General features: G+C 39.1%; 1 protein-coding gene across 1 annotated transcript in view; it reads left to right on the top strand.

Moving 5' to 3' along the window:
* Positions 1-22,923, top strand: part of uba1 (ubiquitin-like modifier activating enzyme 1) — a 331,255-nt gene that overhangs the window by 269,320 nt on the left and 39,012 nt on the right. Inside the window, 1 exon segment of the mRNA XM_051933534.1 lies at positions 14,849-14,937. Coding sequence (XP_051789494.1) covers positions 14,849-14,937 — 89 coding nt within the window.

The following is a 22,923-nucleotide window of genomic DNA, read 5'->3' as shown; positions in this document are numbered from 1 at the left end:
AGATCCACATGACGCAAACTATCAATCAAAGTGCTGCATCGCAACAGGCACGGATTCAAAACGAAACACCTCCCGTCTCAGACATACGTTAATGGCAGCGAAGGCTACAACGGGCTTCTCACCCAGCACAGGCAAATCGATTACAGCTCCAAAACAACACGTCCCAAATACTACACATGCAACAACGCGCCTCTCAAACGGCACAAGAAAAACATACACCAGTAAAATTCATTCAGATTAATGAATGTCATTTGCAATCATTGTCATTCAGTTCACTTCCCTGAAGAAACAACTGGAAATACAAGTTATACATTTACACGTTGTTGTCAAAAGGGTCAAATTGGACTGCCTTCTTTACATTCATATACTGAATATCTACAGAGGCTTATAACTGACGATGTACCTGAAAGTGAAATCTTTATCAACTACATTAGATCCTACAAATCGGTATCCACTATGAACATTAACGGTGGCACTGCACGTGACATCCGTCTTGAAAAAATGTTGTTTATTGATGAAGGCCCTAGTATGGTAGAGTGGCCAGACGGAAGCCACTCCTTAGTAAAAGGCACATGGCAGCCCGCCTGGTGTTTGCCAAAAGGCACCTGAAGGACTCTCAGACCATGAGAAAGAAAATTCTCTGGTCTGATGAGATAAAGATTGAACTCTTTGGTGTGAATGCCAGGCGTCACGTTTGGAGGAAACCAGGCACCGCTCATCACCAGGCCAATACCATCCCTACAGTGAAGCATGGTGGTGGCAGCATCATGCTGTGGGGATGTTTTTCAGCGGCAGGGACTGGGAGACTAGTCAGGATAAAGGGAAAGATGACTGCAGCAATGTACAGAGACATCCTGGATGAGAACCTGCTCCAGAGCGCTCTTGACCTCAGACTGAGACGACGGTTCATCTTTCAGCAGGACAACGACCCTAAGCACACAGCCAAGATATCAAAGGAGTGGCTTCAGAACAACTCTGTGAATGTCCTTGAGTGGCCCAGCCAGAGCCCAGACTTGAATCCGATTGAACATCTCTAGAGAGATCTTAAAATGGCTGTGCACCGACACTTCCCATCCAACCTGATGAAGCTTGAGAGGTGCTGCAAAGAGGAATGGGCAAAACTGGCAAAGGATAGGTATGCCAAACTTGTGGCATCATATTCAAAAAGACTTGAGCCTGTAATTGCTGCCAAAGGTGCATCGACAACGTATTGAGCAAAGGCTGTGAATACTTATGTACATGTGATTTCTCAGTTTTTTTATTTTTAATAAATTTGCAAAAACGTCAACAAATTTGCAAACTATCAACAAGATAGAAGGCAGTGCAAGACATTGTATTTTAAGTTTTTAATCTTGTTCCCATGATTCTGACACAAATTAGGGTGAGTCCTGCCAGTGTATTTGTCTCAATCAATGCTGCATCAATTGAGGAAAATCTTTTTCAGAGATTGTTTCATTTGATAGAAAATTCTGAAAAAGTAACTCCCCACATACATTTGTAACTTGTGTGTGTGAATGTTAGCCTAATTTATTCCTTATCAAAAATGCATGAGTGATACCTGAGGTAGGTGGTTATCTTTCACATCAGCAACAAAGTAAACAACTTCCAAATTATTTTTTTCTCCATTTTGATTATTAAAAATGATAGTATTAAACTAGTTTTGTTTGTTTCTGGTGCTTTTCAGCAGTCCCATCCAGCTGGTACAAAGTAATCTGCGTACAGTATCTGGCCTAATGTTAGGTGTGGCTAGCTGTAACTCAAAAAACTAGTTTTAAAAAAAAAAATCATACTTATGCAACAAGTAAAATTATAAAGGCGCTTTTAAAGGCTCAAATATTGTAATCCCACATCTTATTCATGTGCTGCCTTTTCATTTCTGTAGCACTAAAATTATATCAGCAAGATTTTTCTGGGGGTCCAGCAGGAAAACATTTCTCTGCAGCAAATGACTTAACATAAAATCTCAACATACAAATGATTGCTACAAGAGAGTATTTTTTTGTTCTTCTGGAGAGTTTCTTCTAGTGTGTAATTCAGTTGGAGTGTTCACTGGTAATTTAAAATGTAATAACCTATAGTACGCCTATTGTAAAATTTTCCACTAGTCACACTGATAATATCTCAAAGGATGTTGAGGAGCAGTAAATGTAGAAATTTTCTTTTGACTCTTTCAATATGGCAAGTGAAAGTGACAGCTGCTACAGTTTTGTGTCATTCTTTTCATTTGCGCGAATTAGTTTTTCAGCATACTTGGTGCTTTACAGCATAAAACATGTATTCTCTTACACGTTTAACTGTGCCTCTGTTTTGGCCATTTTCTGTTACTTTGATTTAACTGGCCACAAATTCTTTATACTTAATATACATGTTTTACATATCAAAATGAACAGGCATTTCTCTTTCAGAATATTTGCCTCTTTATAAGGAATTATGTTTGTGTATAAATGATAGTAAAAAGCCAATCATGTTTTTATCAAACAATAACCTTTGAATACTACTCCTATTAGTATAAATGTTGGAATAACCGTCTCAACGCCATAAAAGTGATACACAATGTATAAGCAATCACCAAATAAATCTTATTTCAATGGCTGTCTATTTTCATTGTTTCCAAGTTAAAAAACAAAAATCACTTTTCAGCTTTTTGCTATGTTCAGATAAATGCCAACATATGTCCAAGTAAAGGCCAAGCATTGCTGTTTTAGAATTTATACGTCTGGTGAAGAAACTATCCTGTGAGGAGAAACTACAGCACAAAAAAATTGCAAAATCCGACCTTTTTTTTTTTTTTTTTTTTTTTTTTTTTTAAACCAAAAAATGCACTTTAAAAAAGTAACATTCATTCTTGGAATATACTTCCCAACGCCACAAGTAATGCATATCCAGATGGCTAGGAAGAACTGGAAAAAACAGTTGTGAAATGCTAGCAAACAATTTGTAGAATTTTACTTTCAAAGCAGTAAAAAAGTTTTTCTTCCACCGCCTTTACTGTTTTCAAATAAATCACCATATAAAGAACTTGCTTACTGAAAAGCATATATTCTGCATATCTATGTGAAGACCAGAACTTGTGCTTTCAGAATATATAACGGAAGAAGGAATTATACTCTGTGCATAAATTAAACAGCAGAAATGGCATCATTCATAATCATAATTTAGTATTTTCCTTGTAGTGTTATAAGTTCAGGAATATTGGAAATAATAAAAATTAATGCTGTGGGAAGAACAAACATTGAGGTTTTTTTTTATTTATATAATAAAGGTCATTATACTTTATTATGAAACCAGTTGTGCAAAACCTAATTTTACTCACTCCAAATTATAAAAAGTTATAAAGAACTATTTTCAATTCAAAATAGTTTTATGAATCTGATGAAGAATATATATATGAGCTGCTCAAAAAAATTTAAGGAACACTTTGAAAACACATCAGATCCCAATGGGGGAAAAAATCATGCTGGATATCTGTACTGATATGGACTGGGTAATGTGTTAGGAATGAAAGGATGCCACATCCTTTGATGAAACTGAAAATTACCAGCCTACAGAGAGCTGAATTCAAAGACACCCCAAAAATCAAAGTGAAAAAATGATGTGGCAGGCTAGTCCATTTTACCAAAATTTCATTACAGCAACTCAAAATCGTACTCAGTAGCTTATATGGAACCCTTCTGCTTGTATGCATATCTAACAATGTCGGGGCATGCTCCTAATGAGATAATGAATGGTGTCCTGAGGGATCTCCTCCCAGATCTGGACCAGGGCATCACTGAGCTCCTGGACTCTCTGAGGTGCAACCTGGCAGCGTTGGATGAACTGAAGTATAATGTCCCAGAGGTGTTCTATTGGATTTAGGTCACTTAAGCATGGGGGCCAGTCAATGGTATCAATTCCTTCACCCTCCAGGAACTCCCTGCATACATTTGCCACATGAGGCCGGGCATTGTCGTACACCAGGAGGAACCCAGGACCCACTGCACCAGCGTTATGGTCTGACAACGGGTTCATGGATTTTATCCCGATACCTTATAGCAGTCAAGGTGCTGTTGTCTAGCCTGTAGATGTCTGTGTGTCCCTCCGTGGATATGCCTCCCCAGGTCATCACTGACCCACCACCAAATCGGTCATGTTGAATGATTTTACAGGCAGCATAATGTTCTCCACGGATTCTCCAGACCATTTCACATCTGTCACATGTGTTCAGGGTGAACCTGCTCTCATCTGTGAAAAGCACAGGGCGCCAGTGGTGGACCTGCCAATTGTGGTATTCTTTGGCAAATGCCAGTCAAGCTCCTCGGTGCCGGGCAGTAAGCACAGGGCCCATCATAAACCACCCTCATAAAGTCTGTTTCTAATTGTTTGGTCAGACACATTCACACCAGTGGCCTGCTGGAGGTCATTTTGTTAGGGCTCTGTCAGTGCTCATCCTGTTCCTCCTTTCCCAAAGGAGCAGATGCCGGTCCTGCTTATGGGTTAAGGACCTTCTTCAACCCCGTCCAGCTCTCCTAGAGTAACTGCCTGTCTCCTGGAATCTTCTCCATGCCCTTGAGACTGTGCTGGGAGACACAGAAAACCTTCTGGCAATGACACGTATTGATGTGCCATCCTGGAGAAGTTAGACTACTTGTGCAACCTCTGTAGGGTCCAGGTATCACCTCATGCTACCGGTAGTGACACTGAACATAGCCAAATGCAAAACTAGTGAAAAATCAGTAAACAATAATTGCCCCTCTAGTGCAAATGTTGTTAATTTCATTAACACCAAAGTAGCTGAAATTGATTAACAACCCTCTCTGCTACTTAACTGACCGGATCAATATCCCAGAAGCTTCATTGACTTGATGCTATACTCTGATTAATAAGTGTCCCTTTAATTTTTTGAGCAGTATATACAGTGGTGTGAAAAACTATTTGCCCCCTTCCTGATTTCTTATTCTTTTGCATGTTTGTCACACAAAATGTTTCTGATCATCAAACACATTTAACCATTAGTCAAATATAACACAAGTAAACACAAAATGCAGTTTTTAAATGATGGTTTTTATTATTTAGGGAGAAAAAAAATCCAAACCTACATGGCCCTGTGTGAAAAAGTAATTGCCCCCTTGTTAAAAAATAACCTAACTGTGGTGTATCACACCTGAGTTCAGTTTCCGTAGCCACCCCCAGGTCTGATTACTGCCACACCTGTTTCAATCAAGAAATCGCTTAAATAGGAGCTGCCTGACACAGAGAAGTAGACCAAAAGCACCTCAAAAGCTAGACATCATGCCAAGATCCAAAGAAATTCAGGAACAAATGAGAACAGAAGTAATTGAGATCTATCAGTCTGGTAAAGGTTATAAAGCCATTTCTAAAGCTTTGGGACTCCAGCGAACCACAGTGAGAGCCATTATCCACAAATGGCAAAAACATGGAACAGTGGTGAACCTTCCCAGGAGTGGCCGGCCGACCAAAATTACCCCAAGAGCGCAGAGACGACTCATCCGAGAGGTCACAAAAGACCCCAGGACAACGTCTAAAGAACTGCAGGCCTCACTTGCCTCAATTAAGGTCAGTGTTCACGACTCCACCATAAGAAAGAGACTGGGCAAAAACGGCCTGCATGGCAGATGTCCAAGACGCAAACCACTGTTAAGCAAAAAGAACATCAGGGCTCGTCTCAATTTTGCTAAGAAACATCTCAATGATTGCCAAGACTTTTGGGAAAATACCTTGTGGACTGATGAGACAAAAGTTGAACTTTTTGGAAGGCAAATGTCCCGTTACATCTGGCGTAAAAGGAACACAGCATTTCAGAAAAAGAACATCATACCAACAGTAAAATATGGTGGTGGTAGTGTGACGGTCTGGGGTTGTTTTGCTGCTTCAGGACCTGGAAGGCTTGCTGTGATAGATGGAACCATGAATTCTACTGTCTACCAAAAAATCCTGAAGGAGAATGTCCGGCCATCTGTTCGTCAACTCAAGCTGAAGCGATCTTGGGTGCTGCAACAGGACAATGACCCAAAACACACCAGCAAATCCACCTCTGAATGGCTGAAGAAAAACAAAATGAAGACTTTGGAGTGGCCTAGTCAAAGTCCTGACCTGAATCCAATTGAGATGCTATGGCATGACCTTAAAAAGGCGGTTCATGCTAGAAAACCCTCAAATAAAGCTGAATTACAACAATTTTGCAAAGATGAGTGGGGCAAAATTCCTCCAGAGCGCTGTAAAAGACTCATTGCAAGTTATCACAAACGCTTGATTGCAGTTATTGCTGCTAAGGGTGGCCCAACCAGTTATTAGGTTCAGGGGGCAATTACTTTTTCACACAGGGCCATGTAGGTTTGGATTTTTTTTTCTCCCTAAATAATAAAAACCACCATTTACAAACTGCATTTTGTGTTTACTTGTGTTATATTTGACTAATGGTTAAATGTGTTTGATGATCAGAAACATTTTGTGTGACAAACATGCAAAAGAATAAGAAATCAGGAAGGGGGCAAATAGTTTTTCACACCACTGTATGTACAGTATCTCAAAGTGAGTACACCCCTCACATTTTTGTTAATATTTTATTATATCTTTTCATGGGACAACACTGAAGATATGACACTTTGATACAATGTAAAGTTGTCACTGTACAGCTTGTATAACAGTGTAAATTTGCGGTCCCCTCAAAATAACTCAACGCATAGCCATTAATGTCTAAACCATTGGCAACAATAGTGAGTACACCCCTAAGTGAAAAATGCCCAAATTGTGCCCAAAGTGTCAATATTTTGTGTGGCCACCATTATTTTCCAGCACTGCCTTAACTCTCTTGGGCATGGAGTTCACTAGAGCTTCACAGGTTGCCACTGGAATCCTCTTCCACTCCTCCATGACATCACAGAGCTGGTGGATGTTAGAGACCTTGCGCTCCTCCACCTTCTGTTTGAGGATGCCCTACAGATGCTCAATAGGGTTCATGTCTGGAGACATGCTTAGCCAGTCCAGCACCTTTACCCTCAGTTTCTTTAGCAAGGCAGTGGTCGTCTTGGAGGTATGTTTGGGGTCGTTTATCATGTTGGAATACTGCCCTGTGGCCCAGTTTCTGAAGGGAGGGGATCATGCTGTGCTTCAGTATGTCACAGTACATGTTGGCATTCATGGTCCCCTCAATGAACTGTAGCTCCCCAGTGCCAGCAGCACTCATGCAGCCCCAAACCATGACACTCCCACTACCATGCTTGACTGTAGGCAAGACACTTGTCTTTGTACTCCTCACCTGGTTGCCGCCACACACGCTTGACACCATCTGAACCAAATAAGTTTATCTTGGTCTCATCAGACCACAGGACATGGTTCCAGTAATCCATATCCTTGGTCTGCTTGTCTTCAGCAAACTGTTTGCGAGCTTTCTTGTGCATCATCTTTAGAAGAGGTTTCCTTCTGGAACGACAGCCATGCAGACTAATTTGATGCAGTGTACGACATATGGTCTGAGCACTGACGAGCTGACCCCCCACCCCTTCAGCCTCTGCAGCAATGCTGGCAGTACTCATACGGTGCATCCGGAAAGTATTCACAGTGCATGACTTTTTCCACATTTTGTTATGTTACAGCCTTATTCCAAAATGGATTAAATTTATTTTTTTCCTCAGAATTCTACACACAACACCCCATAATGACAACGTGAAAAAAGTTTACTTGAGGTTTTTTGCAAATTTATTAAAAATAAAAAAACTGAGAAATCACATGTACATAAGTATTCACAGACTGTGCGCAATATTTTGTCGATACACCTCAAGGACATTCACAGAGTTGTCCTGAAGCCACTCCTTTGATATCTTGGCTGTGTGCTTAGGGTCGTTGTTCTGCTGAAAGATGAACCGTCGCCCCAGTCTGAGGTCAAGAGCGCTCTGGAGCAGGTTTTCATCCAGGATGTCTCTGTACATTGCTGCAGTCATCTTTCCCTTTATCCTGACTAGTCTCCCAGCCCCTGCCGCTGAAAAACATCCCCAATGCATGATGCTGCCACCACCATGCTTCACTGTAGGGATGGTATTGGCCTAGTGATGAGCGGTGCCTGGTTTCCTGCAAACGTGACGCCTGGCATTCACACCAAAGAGTTCAATCTTTGTCTCATCAGACAACAGAGAATTTTCTTTCTCATGGTCTGAGAGTCCTTCAGGTGCATTTTGCCAAACTCCAGGCGGGCTGCCATGTGCCTTTTACTAAGGAGTGGCTTCCGTCTGGCCACTCTACCATACAGGCCTGATTGGTGGATTGCTGCAGAGATGGTTGTCCTTCTGCAAGGTTCTCCTCTCTCCACAGAGTGACCATCGGGTTCTTGGTCACCTCCCTGACTAAGGTCCTTCTCCCCCGATTGCTCAGTTTAGATGGCCGGCCAGCTCTAGGAAGAGTCCTGGTGGTTTCGAACTTCTTCCACTTACGGATGATGGAGGTCACTGTGCTCATTGGGACCTTCAAAGCAGCAGACATTTTTCTGTAACCTTCCCCAGATTTGTGCCCCGAGACGATCCTGTCTCGGAGGTCTACAGGCAATTCCTTTGACTTCATGCTTGATTTGTGCTCTGACATGAACTGTCAACTGTGGGACCTTATATAGACAGGTGTGTGCCTTTCCAAATCATGTCCAATCAACTGAATTTACCGCAGGTGGCCTCCAATTAAGCTGCAGAAACATCTCAAGGATGATCAGAGGAATTAGGATGCACCTGAGCTCAATTTTGAGCTTCATGGCAAAGGCTGTGAATACTTATGTACATGTGCTTTCTCAATTTTTTTTATTTTTATTAAATTTGCAAAAATCTCAAGTAAACTTTTTTCACGTTGTCATTATATGGGGTGTTGTGTGTAGAATTCTGAGGAAAAAAATTAATCCATTTTGGAATAAGGCTGTAACATAACAAAATGTGGAAAAAGTGATGCGCTTTGAATACTTTCTGGATGCACTGTATGTCTATTTTCAAAAAGCAACCCCTGGATATGACGCTGAGCACGTGTACTTAGCTTCTTTGGTCGACCACGGCGGGGCCTGTTCTGAGTGGAACCTGACCTGTTAAACCGCAGTATGGTCTTGGCCACCGTGCTACAGCTCAGTTTCAGGATGTTGGCAATCTTCTTATAGCCTAGGCCATTTTTATGTAGAGCAACAATTCTTTTTTTCAGATCCTCAGAGAGTTCTTTGCCATGAGGTGCCATGTTCAACTTCCAGTGACCAGTGTGAGAGCGATAACACCAAATTTAACATGCCTGCTCCCCATTCACAACTGAGACCTTGTAACACTAATGAGTCACATGACACCAGGGAGGGAAAATGGCCAATTGGGCACAATTTGGACATTTTTCACTTAGGGGTGTACTTACTTTTGTTTCCATCGGTTTAGACATTAATGGCTGTGTGAGGGGACAGCAAATTTACACTGTTATACAAGCTGTACACTGACTACTTTACATTGTATCAAAGTGTCATCTTCAGTGTTGTCCCATGAAAAGATATAATAAAATATTTACAAAAATGTGAGGAGTGTACTCACTTTTGTGAGATACTGTATTCATACTCGTGTAAGCATAATTTTACAAGATATGTGAGCTCCGAGTAATAAATACGTACATATTCAAAATAAAAACACTTGTGCTAAATACGGAGCATTAGCAGCTAACTATAAATTAAGAAAGAAAAAGCATGTATGCCTCAGTTGCATCACTATTATCCTGGAATAAGGTAGAATTTCCCTTGTAGAAGTAGAACACCCCTTGAGAGCATCATAGATACAAAACCTGAAGAAATCTTCATCAGATCAATTACTTTTTTTTTCTCTTATTATAATACTTAAAGCTTTTTGGTTCATTTTTGGGCTTTTTTTGTGGATGTTATTCTTGTCAAAATATTGTTCCTAAAATTAATACTCCTTTTCTATCTGCCTGGCTCAGTGGAATTTTGTAAACAAAAGATGTGCTTCCTTCTTTTGGTTTTCTTTGAATTTCTTGTAAGATCTTGGTGGTGTAAAGATAAAGCTGTGCCTTCTTTGAATGGGCAGAACCTGGAAAATTTAGAGATGCAATTGGACATAAGGCAGTCATTTTGATTTTCAAGTAGGCAATCCAGTGGGTACAAGCAAACTCAAACTTTGAAGCATTCATATTGAAGTTGCCTTGTGAACCATGATTCATAGGACACAATGATTGGCAGTGTTTGGGATTTGAAATGCTCCTCTATTTAGTCCTGCCCATCAAACAGAGCCTGACCAAAGTTATACATTTACAAAAGGGGTGCGGGTGTGGCTGGGGGAATGGTTTAATGCATGGCTCCCAAACTGAAATACTTAAATTCAGTTGTCTTTGTGGGCAAATAGATAGGGTACAGACACAAGCAATACACCATTTTGACAGCAAACTATTCCGTTTTATGTGTAGTATCTATCTATCTATCTATCTATCTATCTAGTACTTTGTAGACAAATGATCTGTTAATAGTTTTTGTTTTGTTTTTTTTTCATAAGAAATAAGTAGTGTGCACCAGTGATAACTAGAAATTGGAGCGCAGAGAGTTAATCATTTACAGGTTGATTAAATTTTTAATAATCTATTTGGAAATGTGATATTATCCTCCTGAAGAACTTTGTTTTTAATATATCCCCTGTTCCAAATGTTTTACAGAAATTTAGAAAGAACAACTGGGTATATACAACATTGTATACAAATAATAACTGCATCAAATACTCAGTAAAAGTAAATAAAGGATATAGCACTAAAGTAAAATACTCCAATAAAATATAAAAATGCAAATACTACAAGAAACCGCTGAACAAATAACATGACTTGTGGTATAAAGAGGTTAAACTGAAAGAATGGTCGGAAAGAAAGGGGTAGTTAAATGTCTTTCTGAACAAACAAGTTTTAAGTTGTTTTTTGAAATAATGAATTGAGTCAGGTGATCTGATTACTTTAGGTTGTCCCCAATTCTGAGTAGTGCTGAGCCGAAGGCTTTTGTCAGGTTAGTTTGGGACACAATGAGATTACCAGAATCCGTGGATCTTTGTGTGTGTTGAGAAGCATAGTAATGAAGCAGGTTACTGAGGTAGTCCAGTGAAAGGCAATGTAAAGCTTTGTAAGTTATTAGAAAATTAGATTAGAAATTTATACTCTCTCCTGTAAGACATAGGGAGCCAGTAAAAGCAGTGCAGGATGGGTGTTGTAGGACAAAGGGGACATTGCACATTTCGCTAGACTTTTGTGGCACACTACGCCTATTAAGAAAGCAGATGCAGGCATCCAGCTATTTTAAAAAAAAAAAAAAAAAAAAAAAAAACAACTTGCATTCCAAAATAACTAAACTCCAGCTTGTACCAGGATCTGCTTGGACTTCATCTCATAACAAAAAAGTAAATCAGTTGCACTGACATTTCTCCAGAGGCCCTTCTGTATACCAATTGACCGGAAGGCGTGAAATGGACTCAAGCAAGCAAGTAAAGCCCTGTAAGTCAGTGGATGACAACTAGCATGGACAGAACTTTCCTGTTAAAAGACACTGAGAGATGCATTACAAAATGCATAATATCCCAAACCAGGTGGTCTTTTCCCTTTTTGCAAAATTAGTTATATATATTTATTTATTTATATATAAAGAAAAATTGTATTACACACACAAACGCACACATTAAAAAATTATAGAACCCTTTCAGATCTAATTAAGCCTGTTTTATCCCCCTTATTCATATTGATAAGTGAGGATATAATAGAATTTCTGCATATCCATGTATCTTTCCTGCCTTGTATCTATATGGCAGACTTGTAGGAATGATGAAAGTGGTGTGGACATCTTTGTGTAAGACATTGCTCTGCTTGCACAAGAGGATCCAGTGTTTGAATGTACTGTAAATAATTACTGTCCTGAACATTATTTCATATGTGCGATTCACATATCTGTGAATTGGTATTTACATTGGGAATATGCTACTTGCCTTAAGACTATATGACAGTGACCTACCCAGTACCAAATCTCAATAAAATCAGACATCTATGGTATAAGATATAGTAAACTAGTCAGATTAGAGATCTGCCACTAGTTAAATTACAAGAGGAAAACGTATTGGATTTTATATCAACCAGCACTCCCGCGCTAAAGTTTAGACTCCATGATTTGATTATTTCAGGTTGTTCTTGGGACCAATGGAAAATGTGTAGAGAACCCAGTATTTGTTTGTATCTGTATTTGTTGAGGCAACAAAATTATTTGCATTTGTAGTTGAGTAAAAGTGGAAATAGACCTAACATTCTTGTTTTTTGTTTTTAATTAGACTTCTAATTTTAGAATATCAAAGTATTAATATAATAATAAACTATTATAATTATGAGCACATAACACTATTAATATTGGCCTATTGTTTTTCATAAACCCAGAAATTAACATTTATAACCATAAACAACATTGAAAAGAAAATAATTTTAAAACTAACACTCCGTTCCTAATCCACTCTCAAACCTAATGAACCCCAAAGAGGACACGGGAAGAATAAGAAAATAATAAATTGTAGTTACAATTTACAATTCATGCCCACATTTTATGTAAAACCATAATGTTTGGGACAAAGACATTTTTCCTTGATTTTACCCCTCTGCTCCTCAGTTTTAAATTGCAAATCAAAAAATTCCGCCTTGACTAAAGTGCACATTGCACACTTTAAGCTCCAGCTTCACTAGTCCACATTTTTTGGGTGTGTACCAAATTAACATCATTCTGGACAAAAATATTTAAATTTCTATGAGACTGCCTTGGTGTCACAATCACTCCTAAACCATTAATAGCTGTGTTTTTTGTACTCCTAGATGGACTTAAAGTCCACATAGACTTCTCTTGCTCAATTGAAAGAATCCTAACCCATCTCTGTTACGTCTGTGGGTAACTGATGTTTTAAACTGTTTGAAATTGGAAAAAATCCAATCTCTTACAGGTTCTGTTCAAAACTTTTTTAAAACTTGGCAGGATCTAATCAATAATATTTTAAGCACTTATTGGGGAGAAAGACTCCTTTCCCTCTATACTGAATTGAATTTAGTTTTAAGTTTGACTAGATTTTATTTAATTTTACATGCTTTAAATAAATTCAATAAAAGTTAAAATAATAATAATTTAAGGGCATTTGCATACATTTCAGTCTCACCTTGTAGAAATTAACACTTTTTATTCATGGTGTCCGCATTTAAAGGCAGTGTAATGTTTGGGACCTAGCAATGTTGAGTATATTTAAAGCAGTCATATTTAGTATTTTGTTGCATATCCCTGCAACTGCTTGAAGTCTGCAATTCAACACCAGGTGCTGAATATCTTCTCTGGTGATGCTCTGCCAAGTCTCTGATGCAGCCATTTTCATCCTCTGCTTGTGTCGGGGGCTTGTCCCCTTAAGTTTTTTCTGCATATGGGAGGTATGCTCAGTTGAATTTGAACAGGGTGACTAGCTTGTCCATTTAAGTATCTTCAATTTTTTAGCTTTCAAAAACTTCTGTGTTGCCTTAGCAGTATGTTTGCGATCATTATCTTGTTTTAGTAGTCCCTTCCAGTGTGTTTGTATGAGTGACATTGCTCCTTGTTATTTAAAGTCCAGACTAGAGTAGTTTACTTTGAGGGTTTGATTTTTACTACCCTTCAATGGCACCACATGGAGGGCACAGCAATCACTACTATCAGAATTGATGTTCTCAAAGGCAATAGGTTAAGCAACAGGTCTGCCAAAACAAATACTTAAAGCATGTTATGAAACATGCAAACCTTGTCCTGAAATGGCAGTCAGTAGCTCAGTAATGACGACATCTTTGTTAAGTTCAGCTGGCTGTCAAGACCAGGTTGTTTTTTTTTTGTTTGTTTGTTTTTTATAACATAGGGAGGACGTGGCAACTTTTACAGCCCGTTTGTTTGCCCTAGAAGTTCATGTTCATGGATGCTGCACAGCAATGACAATAATAAGGAAAGCTGTAAAGTTTTCTTCCCAAATACAAAATATTCGTATGAAATAAGTTTTCATAAACTATAGTGCTTTGCCACCCCCCCCCAATAGGTTGTGAGACCAAATAAAGTGGCATGAAAATAATGTATTATATGCAATTGTGTGTGTGGATTTTTTTGAGTTTCATCATAACAATTGTATATATGAAAATGGTGGTAAATCTTTTATGTTTCAGTATAATGTTGGCATGACAAATTCCACTGTTCCATTTTAAGATGTCTTTAATTGTAACTTGGTTTGGATGGTTAGTTTTTGCTGCTAATTACTTCTTTTAATTAGCTTGACTCAGGCCCCTTAGTTGTTTCTTTTTCCTTAATTAGCAGCCAAACAATAATGAAATACAAAACAAGCGGCCACATGACCAGCTCACCTGTGCCCATCACACAGAATCTGAAAATAGAGAATGGTGGAGGTCTCAGTAAGGCTGATCTCTCAGGTCAACAAAACATCTTGATGGTGTCCTTAGAAAAAAAATAAATAAAATCATCAGTTTTGGAAATGTCTGCTGTGGCAGAATGAATAATTAAATAGCGGGTTTAATTAAAAGCAAGCATTGGCTTCTCATTAAGAAACTGGTTGGAGTTTGAAGCCCCAGGTTAAGCTGGTCATCTGTTGGCTCGTTTCACATCTCATTTCTGTTTGGCTGTCATTTAGTGAGGAAACAAATTAATTCAGAGGACTGAATCCTTCTAACAGGGCTATTAAAATGAAGGGGGAAAAAAAGTGAATTAGCAGTGAAAACTGGTCACTGATTAGGAAAAGGGTTAGAATGAAAACCTGTAGCCACTGTGGCCCTCCAGGCCTGGAGTTTTCTACTGTTAATTTCTTCTGAAACTGGACTTATTTTTCAGATGATTCTAGGTTGGAAGAGCTAAAATCTATTTTACCCAAGCCCGATGCCTTAACCAATCTTAGGATGACATCGATTGACTTTGAGAAGGTAGGACTATAGTACAAAGTTATTACTATTAAGTATTATTTGATCTTTCAAATGTTAAATATTAAACCTAACTGGATCTGTATTGTTTTTTGTACTGATTAATTTTGCAGCCACAGGAACAAAATATTTGAAAGATTTAAGACATGGTACAGATTATTTTCAATAATTTCGTACATTTCTTTATATTTCTTGCTTTGTGCCCCAGTAAATGCAAGTTTTCATCAATATGCTAACAACCCAATTGTCTTTCATTCACTCAGAATATGGAACCAGTGTAGGAGGCACTTCATTTTGATCATGCACCAAATTATTATCATTGTGGTCCATAATTTTTAAATGCCTTTCTTACAACTTTGCTGTCAACAATCACTCCTAATCCACTAACAGCTGTGTTTGGTATGCTTCCAGATGGGTTTAATGTGGTATTTCTGTTGCATGACTATGGTTTACTTAAATATGCAGCAATTTAAAAGTAAATGTCAACTTGTTAAACCTCAGTTCCATCATTTTTACAATCATTAACATTCTTCACTAAAGTTTGGTCTCGTCAGTTGCGGGAGATGGACGTCTGAAGCTGAGCTGCGTTAGCAATGGTGTTATTTCTTATTTTCCCGAGGTATTCTGTATTTATCCAACCTGAGGGTTCTATTACAGCAGTGGTCCCCAACCTTTTTGACAACAAGGATCACTTTACTAGAAGCAAATTTTTCCAGGGACTGGGGATGGGGGGGGTTTGAGGATTTGGGGCGGGTTTGTAGGGCAGTTTTATACACAACTAGCAGAATACCCGCGCTTCGCAGCGGAGAAGTAGTGTGTTAAAGAGGTTATGTAAACATATATATATATATATATACATATCTACATATACACATATCTACATATACATATATATACACATCCACATATATATATATATATACACACACACATACATATACACGCATACATAAACACACACATATACATAGTGCGTTGTAACACGGGCTGTGATTGTTACATGGGAGGGCGACGACAAATCACAGCTTCCCACTTTCTAATCGGGCCTGTGATTGGTGCTTTGACTGATGCCTAGATCCCACAGTATGTCCCCTTAGGAGAGGCGTTAGGCAAGTGTAATTGAATAGTGGTGCTGCAAGTTTAGCTTTACACCAGTTTTTAAGGCTTATTGACTGAAAGGGGCTTTCATGAAAAAACTTAGGGCTTTGCTACAGGATACACCCTCCACAAGTTAAGGAAGTAAAAATAAAGGTATATATTTCTGTTTTATTTAAACCTTTTAAGTTTGTATGTGGGCGGCATGGTGGCGCAGTGAAAGGTGCCAGTTAGGAGACCCGGGTTCGCTTCCCTGCGTGGAGTTTGAATGTTCTCCGTGTGTCTGTCTGGGTTTCCTCTGGGTACTCCGGTTTCCTCCCACAGTCCAAAGACATGCAGGTTAGGTGCATTGGCGATTCTAAATTGTCCCTGGTGTGTGGGTGTGTGTGGCTGTGTGTGCCCTGCGGTGGGCTGGCACCTTGCCCGGGGTTTGTTTCCTGCCTTGTGCCCTGTGTTGGCAGGGATTGGCTCCTGTATTTAGGATATAGGGGGTCGATAATGGATGGATGGACATTTGTATGCATAGCCCCATTTGCCCGTTTTTGTTTTTTTTCTTCAGTAATATTTCAGCAAACCCGGAGCTTGTCAGTTCAAATCCTGGTACTGACACCACTGTGTGACCCTGAGGAAGTCACTTCACCTGCCTGTGCTGCAAAAAACAAAAGTATTGTAACAAATTGTACCTCAGATGTTGCAAGTTGCTGGAATAAAGGCATAAGTCAAATAGATAAATATGTATTATACACATAGGAACTATTCATTTATTTTCAGTTAAGTCATCTGCAGCAAACCTTTATAAATGAGGTTTTCTCTTGAGAGCTTTTTTCATTTCATTGAAAATTAAAGCAGCAGCTGCCAAAATATGTAGCTTTCTTATTAATTTTTCAACATTGTGTAAAATAACTTTATAAAGTAACATAAAAGGTTTAAATACTGGTTATCCTTTTACACTAAAATATTACTAAAGAGATACAAAAAAAGTAAATGCATATGTTGTTTTTCTTTAAGGAGATTAAATATTACTGAAGAAAGAAAAAAAAAAAAAACTAAAACAGCCCAATGGGGCTATGCATACGAACTTAAAAGGTTTAAATAAAACACAAATATATACCTTTTATTTTTACTTCCTTAACTTGTGGAGGGTGTATCTTGTAGCAAAGCCCTAACTTTTTTTGTGAAAGCCCGTTTTAGTCAATAAGTCTTAAAAAGAGTGAGTGAGTAAGTCAGTCAGTCAGTCAGTGAGGGCTTTGCCTTTTATTAGTATAGATTTACATTTCTGTTGTTATGAAGTTATTAAGCAGTTCGCATACGTTTGCAACCCGTGATTTTTCTTTTTTTTTTTTTTGCATATAACAAAGACATATGCATTGCATTTGTCATTCCAACAGATTGCACATCACAAACATTAACACTGTTATCGTTTTTACGTGTCTGCCGTTTCTATAGGAGGGTGACAATGAATTAAATTCCAATGGATGTTTTTCAAATGTTGACAAGCAATAAGCAAAAGGTATCACTGAAAACCACAGAAAACAAAAACAGCAAAAAAAACAGTACGAGGAAAGTTTGAAGAATTGTTTTTTTTACATTGTTTCTGTTTGGGGATCGCTGTGCGAATGTGTACAACTGAGCTGCAACCACAGAACTAACTGTTCTATGGATGATTCATTCAAGGATTTCAAGGTCACTTCGTTGTAATGAAAGTATCTGCTGAATGTACTTAGTAGTAACAAGATTTCTATAGACTCGTGTCATATGGGGAAACTGTTGGGACCATAAAAATACTTTGTTGTAATACTCTTACCTCGGTCTCTCTCCTCTCTCTGCGCCGCTGCAAAGCCCCGCCCGCCAAGCGTTCTGCAAAGGTCTGAGTGAGTCTCCATTGCCGGCAGTTCTCTCGTGGCCCAGCTGTCAGATGGCTGCGGCCCAGTAGTGGGCCGCGGACTGGGGGTTGGGGACCCCTGTATTACAGTATATGCAAGCATATATAAACATAGTCGGCAAGAAAGGAGGTCAGAAAGAAATAGAAAAGAAACCTAAAGTTACATCCAAGCCTAGGCAGGCAAGTTCAAGTTCAAGGTACAGCCTATCAGAGACTGACCTGGAACAGACGGGCAAAAGCCCAGACTCCTCTGAACCACGGTCCGCTGCATCGTCTCCAGTTGAGAGCGACAATGGGAGCGAATGCGGAAGTGACACAGGTTGTGATAGCTCGCCGATTGGAGAAGATCACTTGAAACTGGTAAAGGCCTTGCAGTCCGTGCTTTCACCTACTCCTCGTGAGCCGGGAACATCGGCTGTAATAGAGCCCGCCACTTCACCTACGGTGCACGAGAGCAGAAATGATCTGTCCGAACTGAAGGTGATGATCGCTGAGCTCAAGCAAGAGATAAAGAATGATAGAAAGAAAGAAATAGTATGCTCAAGACATACGAGAGGATAAGCGAGAAGACCAGTGAGAAGCTGCGGCGAGTGCTGCAAGACCTGCAGCAGGTTAATAAAGACTCGGAGAAACACGTATTCGCTTTGAGGCGGCCTTTAAATGTATGCTGGAAAAAATTGAGGAGCACATTCAGGAAAATGCATCTAAACTGAGCACATTTGCCGATCAGCTGGAGGATGTTAAGCAGATAAAGAGTTAAGAAAGCTGATCCCGACACTTTCCTGAAATAAGACCGCAAGTCGCACCCTGTCATGGCATCGTAAAGAAGATATTGCCGGCTATCTGATCCGCTTGCAATGACACTGGTACCGTAATTATACACCGTTTTCCCTTCTCTGTCACTATCTGTTTTTTATTTTAATTAGTTATACATGTTTATGTATTTTTGTGTGGAAGAAATTAAATTAGTAACCCTTTTTTTTTTTTTTTTTTACTATTCTGAAGGAGACTGTTTAATACCATTCCATGGGTTTACTATCTTAACATTTCAAGAATGTTAAAGGTTTTCTTTTTTTTTTTGTTATGCTTATAGTATTTAGACTATATTGGCAATAGATATCTCTATTTTAATTGACATACATTGCTGCTGGGGGCTTGTTTTTGCTTTGGACATGCTCTGTCTTTAGGTATGTCAGAGGACTGGGACTTTGTGAAGTGTGGTTCAGCCTCACGTGTGGAGGAAAAGTGGGGTGGGGGGACCAGGGAGGGGAAGAAAGAGAGCAAGCTATCTATAATCTATTCTTTTACTCCTTATAATTACCAACGTTAAAACAGACTACATGGCAATAATCCATGTGAAAATTTGAAATTAAGGTCAAAGCAGTCTCACTTTTGGTTAAGATTACAAAATGACATCAAAAATTCAGAATTAATGTCTCCAAGCTGGGACAGTTAATTTTGTGAGCAGGAATGTTAAAGGCCTGAATCCCGAATTAAAAAGAAAGTATTCTCTCACCTAAAAGGTCTAAACGCTAAAATAGTATTTTTACAGGAGACCCATTTATTAAGCAAGGATCAGTTCTGGCTGCAAAAAGACTGGACTGGCCAAATGTTCCATTCCAGCTTTACAAAAAAAACTAGAGGTGTGGGAATTCTCATATATAGAACAGTCTCATTTGTAGTATCAGATGTTGTATCTGATCCTGAAGGGAGATACATCACTGCTATGGGTAATTTATTAAATTGTAAAGTGATTTTGATAAATGTTTATGCACCCAATGTGGACGATAGGGAATTCATCCAAAATGTATTTGCATCCATTCCCAATGTGAACACTTACAAAATTATAATGGCTGGGGATTTTAATTGTCTCTTAAATCCAGACCTAGATAGGTCTCCTGTGACAGGGGGGATGACATCTAACACTGCAAAGACAATTACACAGTTTGTACCCCTGGAGATTTCTAAACCCAAATTCAAGAGTATATTCCTTCTACTCACCAGTGATTATTTTTTTGTAGATAACCATGTCTTGCCTACGATTAAATCCTGCAAGTATGACGCTATTGTTATTTCCGACCATGCCCCTCTGATCCTGGCGATAAAATCATTATGCCCCATATACTCATCTCGCAGATGGCATCTTAATCCACTTTTATTAGCAGACGAGAACTTTACAGAATTTATATCGAAACAAGTCAGTTTTTTTCTAGAGACAAATATACCCTCCGAGGTCTCTGCAGGGATACTATAGGAAACCCTGAAAGCCTTCTTAAGAGGACAGATTATCTCATATCCAGTTTATTTCCAACAGAAATAAACTGGAAAGCAAACAGGTATCAAAGCTAACCAACGAAATTACTAGAACAGATCAAGAACATGCCAGGTGTCCAAGTGAAGCTCTTCATAGGAAAAGGCAGGCTCTGCATTCAGAGCTCAACCTCTTAACAACTAAAGAAACTAAACAACTCATTTTTAAATCAAGACATCATTACTATGAACATGGAGAGAAAGCCAATAAGCTTTTAGCTCAACAAATCCACAAGCAAGAAGTTCGCAATGCAATCCCAGCAGTTACCAACACGAACGGAGACATAATCATTGACCATAAAAATATAATGCACATGTTTAGAGGCTACTATAAATCCTTATATTCTACAGAGTTTAAAGAAGACAAGGCACAATCTAATACATTTCTGGATGCATTAGAGATACCACAAATACAGTAATCCCTCGCTATATCGCGCTTCGCCTTTCGCGGCTTCACTCCATCGCGGATTTTATATGTAAGCATATTTAAATATATATCGCAGATTTTTTGCTGGTTCGCGGATTTCTGCGGACAATGGGTCTTTTAATTTCTGGTACATGCTTCCTCAGTTGGTTTGCCCAGTTGATTTCATACAAGGGAAGCTATTGGCAGATGGCTGAGAAGCTACCCAACGCACTTTTCTCTCTCTCTCTCTTGCGCTGACTTTCTCTGCTCCTGACATAGAGGGATTGAGCAGGGGGGCTGTTCGCACACCTAGACGATACGGACGCTCGTCTAAAAATGCTGAAAGATTATCTTCACGTTGCTACCTTCTGTGCAGCTGCTTTGTGAAGCGACATGCTGCACGGTGCTTCGCATACTTAAAAGCTCGAAGGGCGCGTATTGATTTTCGATTGTTTGTTTTTCTCTGTCTCTCTATCTCTCTCTCTCTGCTCCTGACGGAGGGGGTGTGAGCTGCCGCCTTCAACAGCTTTGTGCCGCGGTGCTTCGCATACTGAACAGTCAAACAGCCCTATTGATTTGTTTGCTTTTCTCTATCTCTCTGACATCTGCTCCTGACAAGCACTCCTTTGAAGAGGAAGATATGTTTGCATTCTTTTAATTGTGAGACGGAACTGTCATCTCTGTCTTGTCATGGAGCACAGTTTAAACTTTTGAAAAAGAGACAAATGTTTGTTTGCAGTGTTTGAATAACGTTTCTGTCTCTCTACAACCTCCTGTGTTTCTGCGCAAATCTGTGACCCAAGCATGACAATATAAAAATAACCATATAAACATATGGTTTCTACTTCGCGGATTTTCTTATTTCGCGGGTGGCTCTGGAACGCAACCCCCGTGATGGAGGAGGGATTACTGTAGATACTCTTCGTGCAGAGGAATTGGATAAACCTCTGGCGCTACCAGAATTACTAGATGCTATAAAGTCACTTCAGAGTGGGAAAGCAGCAGGCCCCGATGGCTACCCTCCCGATTTTTATAAGAAGTTCTCCACTCAGCTAGCTCCCCTCCTATTAGCAACATTCACAGAAGCTAGAGACAATAAAATTCTACCTCAAACTTTTCGTCAAGCATTAATCACCATCTTTCCTAAACAAAATAAGGACGTATTACAATGTGCATCATACAGACCAATTTCACTTCTGAATAATGATGTTAAGATACTCTCCAAAGTCCTAGCTAGAAGGATGGAGAAAGTGCTGCCTCCAGTAATATCCCAAGATCAAACTGGATTTATTAAAGGCTGGCATTTAGCGTCCAATCTCCGACGCCTGTTTAATGTAATATATTCACCTGCAAAGTCAAACATCCCAGAGATTTTATTATCCTTGGATGCAGAAAAGGCATTTGATATGATTGAATGGAACTACTTTTTTACTACATTGGAGAAATTTGGGTTTGGCCCGAACATTTGTGCATGGATCAAACTACTGTATACCAATCCAGAAGCTTCAGTTTGTATTAACAACATTAATTCAGACTACTTTAAACTAGAACGTGGTACCGGACAAGGGCTTGTCACCACTACTTCTTGCAATCGCCATTGAGCCACTGGCAGTTCACTTTTGAAATGCTTATGAGATAAAGGGGATTATCAGAGAAGGACTTGAACAGAAAATTTCTCTATATGCAGATGATATTGTACTGTATATATCAGACCCACAAAATACTGTGCCTGCAGTCCTAATAGCACTAGCAGAATTTCAAAAGATTTCTGGTCTCAGAATTAACTTGACTAGAAGTGTGCTCTTTCCAGTGAATTCTCAAGCACACAATATTAGATTGGACACCTTCCCTTTTATCATCACAGATCAGTTCAAATATCTAGGGGTAAACATCACAAGTAATAATTATTCTTTGCATTGATATAGCCCTTTTGTCACTACTCAAAGCGCTCAGCAAACAAAGCTCTTTATCAACAAAATTTCCCTGTCTGTATGGAAAAAATCAAGCAAGACTTGCGTAGATGGTCAACCCTCACTTTAGCTGGAAGAATTAACATTGTTAAGATGAATATCCTCCCTAAGCTTCTCTTTTTATTTCAAAATATTCCAATATACATCAATAAATCGTTCTTTAAGAAATTAGTCTCAACCACAACCTCATTTATTTGGAATTCAAAACATCCATGTATCCAAAGAGCGACCCTACAAAGGCCAAAGGCAGAAGGTGGCATGGCTCTACCTAACTTTCAATTTTACTACTGGGTAGCAAACATACTACATATTAAAACCTGGACATG

This window comes from Erpetoichthys calabaricus, chromosome 11 (assembly GCF_900747795.2).
Source record: "Erpetoichthys calabaricus chromosome 11, fErpCal1.3, whole genome shotgun sequence".
In the NCBI taxonomy this organism is placed as follows: Eukaryota; Metazoa; Chordata; class Cladistia; order Polypteriformes; family Polypteridae; genus Erpetoichthys; species Erpetoichthys calabaricus.
Note: the sequence above shows the minus strand (reverse complement) of the source record. Positions and strands in the feature narration are given on the sequence as shown.